This window comes from Macaca mulatta, chromosome 15, assembly GCF_049350105.2.
Source record: "Macaca mulatta isolate MMU2019108-1 chromosome 15, T2T-MMU8v2.0, whole genome shotgun sequence".
NCBI classification, from domain to species: Eukaryota; Metazoa; Chordata; class Mammalia; order Primates; family Cercopithecidae; genus Macaca; species Macaca mulatta.
Window position 1 is genome coordinate 18552993 of NC_133420.1, and position 13195 is coordinate 18566187.

General features: G+C 56.7%; 1 protein-coding gene across 3 annotated transcripts; it reads right to left on the reverse strand.

Annotated features, from left to right (window-relative positions):
- Positions 1–2815: 2815 nt before the first annotated feature.
- On the reverse strand, positions 2816–12414 carry DOLPP1 (dolichyldiphosphatase 1). 3 transcript variants are annotated; one of them, XM_015116652.3, is made up of 8 exons: positions 12318–12414; positions 8773–8873; positions 8434–8518; positions 8235–8334; positions 7925–8023; positions 7265–7393; positions 6679–6768; positions 2816–4280 (listed from the first exon to the last, which is right to left on the reverse strand). In XM_015116652.3, exons 1-8 carry the CDS (start codon positions 12391–12393, stop codon positions 4244–4246), a joined length of 717 nt encoding a protein of 238 aa, XP_014972138.1. In that variant the 5' UTR covers positions 12394–12414; the 3' UTR covers positions 2816–4243. The 3 variants fall into 3 exon arrangements, with proteins under 3 accessions (XP_014972138.1, XP_077824027.1, XP_077824028.1); XM_077967901.1 differs by having other exon boundaries at positions 8434–8521; XM_077967902.1 differs by lacking the exon at positions 7265–7393.
- Positions 12415–13195: the final 781 nt, after the last annotated feature.

Sequence of the window (13195 nt, forward strand, 5' to 3'; positions counted from 1 at the left end):
ACAGGAAATCCCTAGAGGTCCTTGCTGGGGGAAAAAGGCAAAGAAACAAGATTTCGTCATTTTTCCTTAGGGGTAATTACTGAGGCCTCACACTTGGACATCGGGAGAAACCAGTGCTTAACGTTGTGCTAGGGGACACTTGTGGCTTGGAATGAAATTTCTAGTGCTTGTTCTGTGCATGAAATCCTACAGGTGCTGCTTAAAGGCTGGCATAGTGAAGACAGCAGCCTCAGGAGAGCGGGGTCAGCTGACCCAGAGGGGGCTCCAGGGGTGACCCCAGTGATGCAGATGAAAAACGTGATTTGTTTTTGCAAAATGAGTGAAAAAAAGGTGTTCTGAATTGGTATATCTTGAGCAATACATCATTTGATATTTGAATGAGTAATAAAATTTTTTTTTTTTGAAACAGTTTCACTCTTGTCACCCAGGCTGAAGTGCAATGGTGTGATCTCGGCTCATTGCAACTTCCGCCTCCGGGGTTCAGGCAATTCTCCTGTCTCAATCTCCCAAAGAGTTGGGATTACAGGCCTGCGCCACCATGCCCAGTAATTTTTGTACTTTTAGTAGAGACCGGGTTTCACCTTGTTGGCCAGGCTAGTCTCAAACTCCTGACCTCAGGTTTTCTGTCTGCCTCAGCCTCCCAAAGTGCTGGGATTACAGGCGTGAGTCACCACGCCCCCTAAGATTAATGAATTCAAGAGAAATAGACGTGTGGCTTTTATGTAGATCTGGAAAGTCTGTACATCCAGTGGGCACGAACTTTATGTGGGCCCCGTCACTGGGAGAAAGCAGGGATGGACTCGAGGTCAGGCTGTCAAGGCAGGGTAAGGAGCTGGCTGCAGGGGTCCTGTGGAAGGGCCATGTCAAAGATGAGGACCTCTTCCTGAGCCCAAAGTGTGAGGAGCTTGGCATGGCTGGGTTTTAGGAGGATGCTATGGTTGCTGCCACGTGAGGAATAGACTGAAGGGGACTAGGCTAGGGGTCGGGAGGAGGGGAACCTATCAGGAGGCTTTGCTGCCTGCAGCCAGGGACTGGTGGTGGCCTGGACCCACACAGCAGCCTCAGTGGGGAAGAAAAGTGGATATATCAAAGAGGCTTCTGAGGGCTTGAGGAGTTGGGCTTCTGCCCAGCACTGCACCTTGGGCAGGTTGGAGTGGGGCCAGGGTAAGCAGTGAGTGTGAATGAGGTGAAGGCAATGAGTTAGCAGGGGCGGGTGCACCTGAAGCTGCTCCCCGTAGCTTTCCCACTCCACACTGCAGCCGGGATGTCTTGTGACCCACCCTTCAGTTTGCTTTTCCTCTTTAAGTCTCTCTAATCTGCTGTTAAATCTACCCCTCGGATCCTTGATTTTTAGCTATTATTCCAGGCCAGGGCTCGCTTTATAGTTTCCGGTTCCCTGCAGATACTGTCTTTTATTTTTCTGAGATGGGAGTCTCACTCTATCACCCAAACTGGAGTGCAGTGGCGCGATCTTGGCTCACTGCAACCTCCGCCTCCCAGGTTCAAGCGATTCTCCTGCCTCAGCCTCCCAAGTAGCTGGGACTACAGGCGCGTGCCACCATGCCCAGCTAATGTTTGTATTTTTAGTAGAGACGGTATTTCACCACGTTGGCCAGGCTGGTCTCGAACTCCTGACCCTAAGTGATCTGTCCGACTCTGGATTATGGGTGTAAGTCACCGTGCCCGACCTTCTCTTTAAAAATAGTAGAACAGGCTAGGCGTAGTGGCTCACGCCATAATCCCAGCACTTTGGGAGGCCGAGATGGGTGGATCACTTGAGGTCAGGAGTTAGAGATCAGCCTGGCCAACATGACTAAACCCCATCTCTACTAAAAATACAAAAATTAGCCAGGCGTGGTGGTGTGCACCTGCAGTCTCAGCTGCACAGGAGGCTGAGGCAGGAGAGTCGCTTGAACCTGGGAGGCGGAGGCTGCAGCGAGCTGAGATCATGCCAACGCACTCCAGCCTGGGCGATAGAGCAAGACTCCATCTCAAAAAAAAATAGTAAAGCACTCTGTGCCTAATCATTCCAGTATTTGAAGTATTTGTGGGTTTGTTTCTATTATCTGTTTTCTGCTGGTTCTCCAGCATGGTGTCTTCTTTCCTTTTATATTTGATCATATTTGTCCACATGTATTTGTTTTGTTTTTGAGATGGGGTCTTGCACAGGCGGGAGGGCAGTGGTGTGATCACAGTTCACTGCAGCCTTGACTCCCAGGCTCAAGTGATCATCCCACCTCAGCCCCTCGAGTAGCTGGGACCACAGGTGTGCACCATGACGCCTAGCTAATTTAAAAAAAAATATTTTGTAAAGACGGGGTCTTGCTATATTGCCCAGGCTGGTCTCAAACTCCTGGGCTCAAGTGATCCTCCCGCCTTGGCCTCCCAAAGTGCTGAAATTACAGGCGTGAGCCAGTGCCAGACAAAGTGGACATGTTTATCCTGGCACATTCTGAAGGGCACACTGGTTGCCTCAAGGCTGTCCTACAGAGGAGGAACGAGGCTCAGTGAGAGCAGGGCCAGCACCACACAGGCAGGGAGACTGAGAGTGAAAAGGGGAAAACTTCCTAAGGCTGAGTGTCCAGGTTTGGTATGGTGGCCCTCAGTGAGGTCCCCTGGAGGGATGTAACCAGAAGCTGGACAGACCCTGACAGGAAGTGCCGCAGAGGCCACTCAGACCCCTGCTGTGGGCTAGAAGGGACTAGATTACTTCTGGTTCTACGGTCTTCACCGTATCCTTGCCCCTAAAGGTCATGTGTCCCCACAGCTGCCCCAATCTCCTCTCCTGAGCTCAGTTAGCATGTGCTCAAGCCGCCAGAGTTTACGGTTTTATTTTAAAACAATAGTAAACAATTTCATTGATTTTTCTTAAATCAAACCACCTCACACTCGGCTTGTCTCAGGCAAAAGGTACAAAACAAAAATAACGGGAGGCAAACGTGGAAACCGACCTACCTTCCCTAGAAATAAGCCCCTGGTCCTGGCATCTGGAATGGCTTTTGGACACTGCCTTTAACAAATGAGAAAAGAAAGCACCAAAATATTGTGCTTCAGCAGCAGGTGAGGAACCTCCACAAAGAGAGGGGTGGGGAGGATTTGAACACAGATCCCGAGTGACCCAGTTCAGTCCTCAAAACTTCTAAGAACCTGGAGGCGTCTCCTCTCCACGACTCCCTTTCAGAGTGACTTAGAGATGGGGATCCCTTTAGGAAGAGCCCTCACACGAACCAGGCTGGTAAGGATCTGTGAGCCCACACCCCAGACACAGGTTTGAGGGGGACCCCAAGCAGGTTCCCAGCTGGTCAGAGATGGGTCGGGAAGGACAAAGACATATTCAGAGCACACAGAGGGAAGGACGAGGGACTTTGGGTGCCCGCTGCCTCACTCCTCTCCTCAAGGCTCCTTCCCGCTTTGTTCGCGTGGGGATGAAGACTAACTGCTACTGGATGGCAGGACGAGAAAGAGCTGTAAACAGCTTGGGTCTGCTCACCCACATGTGCAGGCTCCTTCGTCAGAAAGGGATTACTGTCTTAGGGACAGGGGACCAGAGAAAGCCCTTTTGGTGTTGGGTTAATACGGGGTAGAACACAATGACAGCAGCCGCCAGACGCGCGCTCGCTCTGGTCCCTGCCCCCAGACAGGGAAACACTGACCGAGGTTCTGGAATGGCAACGGTGGCAGGGAGGGTGTGGGGTATGCTCCCCTCCTCCTGGCACCCCAGGCCACCTCGGCCCAGGGAGAGGCAGTCTGCCCTCTGAGCATAGGGCGAAGGGCCTAGGAAGCTGACCGGGAGCCCTCTGTCCACAGGGCAGCCACCGCAAAGCAGGTTCTTCAGCTCCAAAATCCTGCCTGCCTCTGACAAAACCAAAAAATAAATAGTGTGTACTTCTCACGCCACCTGGAATTCCTGGCCCCGAGACCAGAGGCGCGAGCCCTCCTTCTCCACCCCACACCCAGGTGCCCACACCGAGGGCACTTCCTGCCCAGCCGGGGGCTGGCAGCAGCACAGCGAGGGTCTCTGGCCACGGCCCCCAGGCAGCAGGCCCCCCAGGGTCCTGGTTGAGGGGCTGGCTCAGCCCTTTGGTCCACCTTGTTCATTAAAATTAAAATAAGAAAAAAAAAGGCTCCACTTGGTGACTTGGGTCTGTAGAGGTCTCTGCTTCGTCCCTGTCTGTCATCCTGTCCATCCTGCAAGGCATCGTGCGGGCCAGATCTGGAGGCTGGACCCAGCCACATCCACTGGTCACTGCAGTTTCGTCCCCAGCTTGCGTTGTCTGTTCCTGCAAAATGGGATGGGGGTCAGATGTGGGGACACCTGATGTTCAGTGACCTACAGCTGTCCCCACCACACCCAGAGTCTCAACTAAGTAGGCAAATGCCCACCCTCAGTAGCCAGCGATTGACCTGAACTGGGCCAATCAGAGCACCTGCCCTGGCAATGGCACCTAGAGAGGGTTGATCTCCCTGGCAGGGCCTGTACCTCGGTTGTGTCAGCTCTGTAATCCCAGAAGTGGAGCCAGGGGATTGGGGCAGGGGTGGGGGCCAGGATGAGACGACAGAGGCAAGAGGGACCTGGCTGGGTTCCATTAGTTATGGTGAGTTTCCCTTTATAGACAAGCCAGCACAATTAGGTTCTGTTATTGATCAAAACAGAGTACAGAAACGTAGTGAGCTCCCCATCCAGGAGGTATATAAGCAAAAGTAGAACTACTGATGGAGGTTACTGAGGGGATTTGAGCACCACATTTGGGGTGTGGCTATATCCAGGGTGGGCCCAGGAACCTGAGGGAACCAGGGCCAATCATCCCCATTTTCTAGAGGGGCTGACAGAGACTCAGTAGAGGAGAATGGGGTTTGTCTAGGGTCCCAGTTAAAATCTAGAAACCTACTGCTCCTGTGTGATCTGACCCCAGCCTCGTCCCACAACACACCCCTTGCTCCCTGGGCTCCAGCCCTGGCAGCCTCCATCTGGTGCGGTCACCAAGCCTCGTCAGCCTCAGGAGTTGTGCATGCCCTTCCCTCTGCTGAGAACATTAACTGCCACCCCCGCAACCCTCCCCACCTCCCCACCCTCCCCACCACCCCAACCCTTCCCACCTCCCCACCCTCCCATCTCCCCACCTCCCTATCCTCCCCACCCCCTACCCGCCACCCTCTCCACCCCCTCCCCACCCCCTACATCCTCCCCACCCTCCCCACCCCCCACTTCCCCACCTCCCTATCCTCCCCACCCCCTACCCACCACCCTCTCCACCCCCTCCCCACCCCCTACATCCTCCCCACCCCCTACTCCACCACCCCCCACTCCCCCACCACCCCACTCCAGCTCCGACATCAACAGGCCGCGCCCACCCGGTCCCACATAGGCTCCCAATACAAGCTGTCAGGTCACAGCGCTGATCACATAGGCAGGTGCGTTGCAGCTCTTCCCTGCCTGCTGGAGCACCATGAGCAGGGGACCATGGCTGTCACTGTGCTTGCCCCAGCACACAGCCTGGCACAGAACAGGTGTGCCCTGAGATTTTGGTAAATGAAGGCAGGTGGAGGCTGGCCAGGCGGGGCAGGGCAGGGTGAGGCGTGGCAGGCCGGTGAGAGATCAACGGGGCCAGCTGGGGCCCTTCTGCCTCTAATGGGATTGCCTGCCCTAACCCCCTCCAATCCCCTTTCCTCATGGATCCCCGGCTTTGCTCTTAAGCTCGTTAGGATAATTTGGACCTTGATGCACTAAACACATTTCCTAGCTGTTAGGACGCCCCACCCTACCCCGCCCCACGGTCCCTCTCAGCCTGCCGAGAAACCTCCCAGGCTTCCTCTGGAGCCTCAGCTCCCCTCTGAACCCAGAGAAGAGCCAGCCTTCGGCCAGGCACGGTGGCTCACGCCTGTAATCCCAGCACTTTGGGAGGCTGAGACAGGTGGATGACGAGGTCAGGAGATCAAGACCATCCTGGCTAACAGGTGAAATCCCGTCTCTACTAAAAAATACAAAAAATGAGCCGGGCATGGTGGCAGGTGCCTGTAGTCCCAGCTATTCGGGAGGCTGAGGCAGAAGAATGTTGTGAACCCAGCAGGCGGAGCTTGCAGTGAGCCAAGATCACACCACTGCACTCCAGCCTGGGCGACATAGCAAGACTTGGTCTCAAAAAAAAAAAAAAAAAAGAAAGAAAGAAAAAGAAGAGCCAGCCTTCCCACCCCACTAGGAACCCCACCCAGGATTTGGGTTGAGTGAAACAGCATGAGTCAGGAGTTTCCAAAGCTCAGCTCTGTCCTGACTTGCTGCACAAATACAGGCTGGCCTCCTAACTCAACGTGCCTCAGTTTACCCAGGTCTAAGAAAGCATCTGGACTAACCCCTAGGGATGTCCACACACGGGAGCCCCGAGAACCTCAGCTGCCCAGCTCTCTGGTTCTGGCCTGCAGAGTTTAAAAGCATGGGCTCTGGGCCAGACAGCCTGGGTTCACCACCCTGCTCCCCCACCATGTGCAAGATCTCAAGCAAATGACTTCTCTTCTCCAAGCTTCAGTTTCCTCATCTGCAAAACGGGGGTCACAGCAGGATTCAATGAGCTAATGCAAGAGAAGAGCTTAGGCAGGCGCGGGGCTCCCAGAGAGCCCTCCAAACATGGAGGCAGAGGCTGCCTGGGGCTGGGCCCAGTGAGCACCGCTGTCCCCTGAACTCACCTGGCTTCTGCCCGGGTCACCGTGTACTCAAACCAGAGTACATTGGGAATGAGGCTTGTGTCTCGGATTAGGAAGAACTCGGAGACAGGCCTGGAGAGACAGACATCAGAGAGCCAGGGCCACATCAGGGCATGAGTCTGTTACTACACCAGACACCCCCAACATTGCCCGGGGCTGGCACGACACCCGCCCCCACTGCCTAGACTCTTTGCCTGGCCTGAGACCCCAGAGCCACTGAGAGACCCAGCTATGTCACCTGTGTCACCTCAGGCAGGGGCACTGTCCCACGGCACACACATCCCAGCAGGACTCAGGCTTCTAAGTCCCTGAGAACCTAGGCGAGGACAGAGGATGGCACTCTGGCTTCCCAGCCTGAGGAATCCCCCCGTGTGTCTGCCGCAAACCCCGGGGGGAGGTGGAAGCCAGGCAGGTGGGGCCTACAGCCTTATGCCACCAGAAGGCTAGGCACTGGGGCCTTGCCAGGGAGACAGGGGCTGGGGTCAAGACTCCTGGGTCCACCCAATGATGGCCCCACCCACAGGAGGGGACAGGGCCCACGGTGCCCAGGAAGGCAGGAGACAGTTACCAGGCTGCTATCCTGGGGAACAGCGGGGTGAGGACCTCCTGGGTGAAGATGAACCAGGCGATGGCCATGAGGCCTCCAGCGATGCCTCCATAGAGCACCTGGCTCCAGGTGTGGTACAGCAGGTAGACCCTGGGCCAAGGCCAGAAGTGAAGTATGTGAGAGCCAGTCAGAGACAGGCCCGCACAATCCCTGCTGCCCACATGCCAGCTTCCCGGGAACCTGTGCCCGCACATGTGGAGACACACAGACAGGACACTGACTCCACGGAGCACAGCCTCAGATCCCCTTCCAAGAGGGAGGGCACCGGACCCCAAACGGCTCTCCCATCTGCAGCAGTGAAGGGTCAGCTGGGATCTGCCTGCCTCCCATCTAGCCCTTGACCTCTGAATTTATCTACAGTGGGTTCCTCCGGAACACTGGGAAGAGACGGCTGATACATGGAGTTGGCCCCAGAATCTTGGGCTCAGTGGGCTCAGTGGGGACTGGGCTAGAAGGGGCAGCTGGAGCCCTGTCCTTTTAAAACTAGAGGTCTGGGACCCCTTTTCCAGTCCTGCCCTACAGGCTCTGGGACTAGGGTCCATGGAGGGGTCCCAGAGGGACCAGGAATCAGCAGGACACCACACGGGCAGGGTGCAGACAGGGGCTCTCCCTCCTCCATACCTGCTGTAGGAGACTAGAAAGGCCGCAGCGAGGAGTCCCAGGGAGAGTACGTGCCTCCACAGCAAGTCCAGGAACCTGGCGTTGTTTGTTTGGTGCATTCTGGGAAAACACGCCCACCAGATGACCTCAGCCCACAGCCCAGCCCAGGCCTCCCAAACAGTCCCTGGCCCCATCCAAATGCTCTCTGGGTACCTTCTGCCTCCGCTGCAGCCCCTCCCACCCCAGGGACATCCAAAGGGCTAGCAGTGAGTCCCTAGCAGAGCTCGGCCTGAGCCAGTTCAGGGCCATCCCAGCCGGGGGAGAAACTCACCTTAAATACAGGAAAAGGAAGGAATAGATGGAGAAGAACCACATAAACTGGGAGTGGCTGGAGGGCATCCCGTACTTCGTGCCCACTGCTGTGTGGGGGCCTGGGAGAGAGAGGAGACCAGGGCATCATGGGAGGATGCAGACCTCCCAGTAACGCCCCAACCTGGGGGACCCTCAGGCCCTGGCAGCCCAGGCCCTACCTCCACAGGGCCGTGGCTCCTGGATGACGTTTTTGATCAGCCAGTTGACCGCCTCGTTCAGTGCCAGGCCTCCAAGGAAGGAGATCTGCTGGGGAAGACGTACGGTCAGCTGGGCCTCTTTGCACCTGTTGGCTGCTACCTAGTCCCAAAGACCACGGCCTCTGACTGAACCTCCCAGCCCAACAGGTGAGTAACCGAGAACCAGTCAGGAGGCTCCACGCATCTGAAGACAGGTGGACGCAGGAACGAGAAGGCAAACCCTGGGCTGAGGGGCAGACAGGCTGCCCAAAGCAGGGTGGGGACACTGGGGGGGGGAGGGTGTGGGCAGGACAGACTCACCGTGTGCAGCTCCCGCTTAAATATGATGAGGGTCACAAAACCGACGATGACAAATACAGGGCTGAGGCTCAGGTAGGCAAGGAGGTGGCCAGAGAGATCACCTGGCAAGACAGAGAACAGAATGAGGACAGGGCACAGGCATCAAAAGAGGGGCCAGCCCCCTGCAAGCAGGGCCTGAGCCAGAAAGGAGGTCCCGGCAGGGCCTGAAGCATGGGGGCCAGGCAGCCACGGACATCTGTTTACCAGTCGGTTGTGCCAACTCAGTCACAGTCATATGTGATGCTGTCTATTACTTAGCACTAAAGTGCACACAGCATGCGTTTAAAGCAGGTGCCTTGACTGTTCCCATTCTATAGATGAAGAAACTGAATCCCAGAGTAACTATGTGACTCACCCAAGGTCACACAGCCAGAAGGAGGTGGGACCAGGACTAAAGTCCAAGTCTCTGACCTGGTCCAGACACTAGACCAATCCCTCCTGCCAAAGCAGGAAGGTGAACCCGGCCTGGTGACTCCAGAGGTGGAGCCCGGGACCTGGGAGGCAGCCTGGAAGGCATATGAGATCCACACACTGTTGTGCTGGGGCTGCCCTGGCTGAGCCCTGGGCCTCCGGGGAAATCCAACATTCTCTGGACACCACACAGACTTGGGTCCACACTGAAGACTTGGACAGAAACCAAGCCCAATATGGCCACAGTAACAGCTGCTCACCGCTTCTCTCGCAGTAAACTGCCTACCTATTGATTACCAGCTTCTGACACTCCTATCACGCCTGGGATGGAGGCATCGGAGGAACACTGGGCCCTTTTAGGAAATGGGGACACTCAAGCTGAGAATCCAAGGACAGGGGAGGCTGAGTCCGAAGGCCACCCTCACCATTTGAGACAGGCAGCTATGTAGCCACTCTGGGGTCTGAGGGCATGGTTCAGCTCCTATGCCCGCACTCACTGGCTGCATGAACTGAGGCAAGGATTCAAGCCTCAGCTCACCCACTTGTGGAACAGGGATATTAGTGCCTACCTCCTACAGCTGCATGAGACTCAATGAGATGGGACCTGTGAGACACCTAGCTTGGTCCCTGGCAACCAGGACACTTCCATGTTGGGGCAGAGGTGGGGAGAACCCAGTGTGGGAAATGGTCCAAGCCACCAGCCTCACACAAGCAGCAGGGAAGGTGTCCACAGAGGGCTGAGCCCGAATTCCAGGGCTGAAGACATAGACACACACATGCCTGGCCTCATCCGCACCCAGGATCCTACCCAGCCCATCCTACCCAGGGTCAGGCTGGCCTGGAGTTGGCCTGGGAGAGCAGAGCAGCCCAGCTAAGTGCCTGGGTTCAAGTGCTGGTGCTGCCACAGTCCCACTGGGTGACAGTGGGTGAGTCCCTTCTCTTTCCTGGGCCTCTCCACTACGAAACTCACCTCCACAGCACTGGGCCAAGATGACAGTGAATGACGGGTACCCCCAAAGCTTTAGCCATCTCCATAGCCTGTCCCAGAGCCAGTACTACCCTGGGGTTTTCCTGAAGATGCTACCAGGGACTCTGGCCTCTCCACTCTCTGATCCAAGCCCCCTCAGGCCTCCCACTCCCCTTAGGACAAGCTCCCCCTCAGCCCGGCTCATCTGGCCCTGCACAGTCCTGGCCCTGCTTCCCTCTCACCCTCTGCTCCAGTTCCAAGGACCAAACTCAAGTTCCCTGAGCGCACCATGCCCTGTCCTACTTCTGGACCTTTGCACACAGTTTCCCCACCTGGGATGCTCTCTGGGTGAACTCAACAAACGTCACCACAGTGGCAAAAAAAGACACATACGTCCCTGCCAGTGCAGAGCTCGCAGTCTGACGGGAGAATCTGCCATCCAGGCACAGTTCATGATCCGCTAGTGTAGATAATCAGGACGGCATCTGAGAATATGGACAGGGTCTCTTTATACCCCACTCTATCTCCCAAGCCCAGCACAGGGCCTGGCTCTTAACTGGGCTCAAAAAGTATTGAATGAATTAAGTAAGCAAGTGACGGTGTGATGAGGGGTGTGATGGAGAAGTGCAGGGAACCACAGAAGCATTGATAGAGGACTAGACCTCACCAGATGCTCCAGGCTCAGCCAGGTCCATCACAGCCTGTATTATGCTGCACACAACTGCCTGCCAGTTTCCTTCTGGCTTGCTGGATTGTGAGCACTCCCAAGAAGCTACTCTGAGGCCAGGCAGGGAAGCTGTGTAGGTGCAGAGGCCTTAGCAAGTCTTTCCCCACCTCCAGGCTTTGGCTTTCCCTCTTATAAAGCAGCCGGTTTTCACAGTGCAGGAGTGCAGGGATATTTCAGGCCCTGTTAAGCATTCTAAAACCAGAGCTAGCCCAGGGCCTAGCACTCAGAAGTGTTCAGCGGATATTGGCTGAATGAATGAATGGATGGATAAATGTTAGACAGGCAGGCAGGCAGGGCCCAGCACCTGGCAGGGCCATACCATCCCCAGTACAACCCAGAACACCAGGGTCTAAGTTCTTTGGCATTCGATCCTGGTGCCCTCAGCGGAGCCAGGTTCTCACATCTCGCAAGACAGCAGCATGAGCGGGCCCTTCCCAGGCAACCAGGGCTCAGTGAGGGGGGCCCAACCTTCCCTGGCACTCAACCATCCTACCCAGGGAGGGTCCTGGAAGGTGGGATAACATTAACTGCAAGTATTTGCTGAACGCTTACTGCATGCCGGGCACTGTTCAGCCCTTCTTGTGCCTCCTGCTATTTGATGCTCACACCATCACCAGAAGGTAAGCACTGTAATCAGTTCCACTTTAGAGATGAAGTAACTTAAGCAGAGGCAGGCACCTGCACAAGGCCTCCGCCTGAACTGGAACCCAGATGGGTCAGGCCCCCACTCCCAGGCTCTGCGCCACTCTTACTAGACAGCTTCCAGAACGCCGCTAATGGACCTCTCAACTGGAAAGCCCTGCGCTTCGAGAGGTGTGTCTGATAGGAAGCTCCAGAAGTCAAGATCCCGAGGCTGCCCGCCCCCTCATCGGGTCCTCTCCGTTGTGGAGTCGTGCCCTGATCAAGGCGTGGCACCACAAGTACTCAAAAGCCTGGCTTCACCTTGCACACTCCCAGCAACGGGGAGCTCTTTCTCTTACAAGCAGCCCAAAGCACTGTTCGAAGCAAACAGACACTCCCTGCACGCTGGAGCGGGAGTGCGGCCTCTCTGGGGCAGCGGAGGGCGGGGGAGAAGGGCCAAGGTCCAGACCAGGGATCTTTTCTCGCCTCACACAGATCCCCACCCCATTTCAGCCCACCGGCGCCCCGGGACCCTGGGGAGCGCCCCGACCGCGCAGCCGCAGAGTGCGCGAGCGAGCGCCTCACAATTTCGCCCAGCTCATCCCCGCACCACTGCGCCTGCGCGGCGCGCGTGCCGGCCGAGCCCCTCCATGGCTCACTATTTGACAGTTCCCACCCCAGTCCCCCGGCGCCCCCTCCGCGGGCTCGCGCAGGCCGGAGCGCCCGGGACTGAGAGGCCGTCCCCGGGAAGGCGTCCTCGGAGCCGGGACCGCCTTTTACCTGCAGGATATTCGACGTGGGTGAGGGTCACCGGCCGCCATGAAGCGGGGAGCGAGCACTGTCCGTCCGCTGCCATCTTACCCGGAGACCGGGCTTCTTCGAGCAGCCAATGGGGAGCCAGGGGGGCGGTGGTCCTGACCTATCACGCCGGAGAGGCGCCGTGCACCCAATCGGTGGTCAATATAGGTAGCGGCGCAGCCATTCAGCGTGCAGGCCGTGGGGCTGGCCCGAGCGGCGAATCAGAGAGCGGGGCCCCTGGGAGCCAACGAGCCGGCCCAGCTGGCGCCCAATCTGGGGCGAGCGCAGGTAGGCGCCTGGCCAATCAGAGAAGGGGAGGGTTCCAGCACAGAACAGGGAGCATAACAGCCAATCAGAAGGTGAAGCTGCCTCAGCGTGTGGGCAGGGCGGGCCAATCAGGGGCTGGCTTTGGGGGCGTGTTGAACTTTGGTGGGAGCTTTGGTTCGGCTGGGACCTGCGCCCTGAGTGAAGGCTTCTCTGGTACCCCGAGTCGACCCGTGGTCTGAGGGAACTGCGCGTCCGACAGCGCGTGCTCGACGAGGGGAGGCAACCTCAGCCCCAGGGGGTTTGAACCGACCCACTTTCAGTTACGAGTAAACTGAGACCAGAGAGCAGAGGGGGCTTATTTCCCTCCGCCCCATACTGGCCGGCGAAAGGGCAAGTCATACAGAGCAGGCGACCTTTTTGTGAAAAGTGTGTGGATCGGGGCGCGCAGAAGGTGCCCTAAACGCTGGACTGAACAGAAGCTTAACTGATACTTAAGAGTGGAAGCTTAGCTGCAATTAAGGACTCCTTCCTCCTTTCATTCATTTAACAAAGATTTATTGATTCATTCACGTTTATGCTACTTAATGAGGCGT

What these genes read in the sequence shown, in the direction of transcription:
- DOLPP1 (XM_077967901.1), bottom strand. Translation starts at nt 12,393, where the DNA reads ATGGCAGCGGACGGACAGTGCTCGCTCCCCGCTTCATGGCGGCCGGTG. An exon ending in TTAAGCGGGAGCTGCACACG is followed by an intron (nt 8,522 to 8,772) that starts GTGAGTCTGTCC and finishes CGTCTTCCCCAG; the next exon opens with CAGATCTCCTTCCTTGGAGG. An exon ending in TTCCTTTTCCTGTATTTAAG is followed by an intron (nt 8,024 to 8,234) that starts GTGAGTTTCTCC and finishes GTGTTTTCCCAG; the next exon opens with AATGCACCAAACAAACAACG.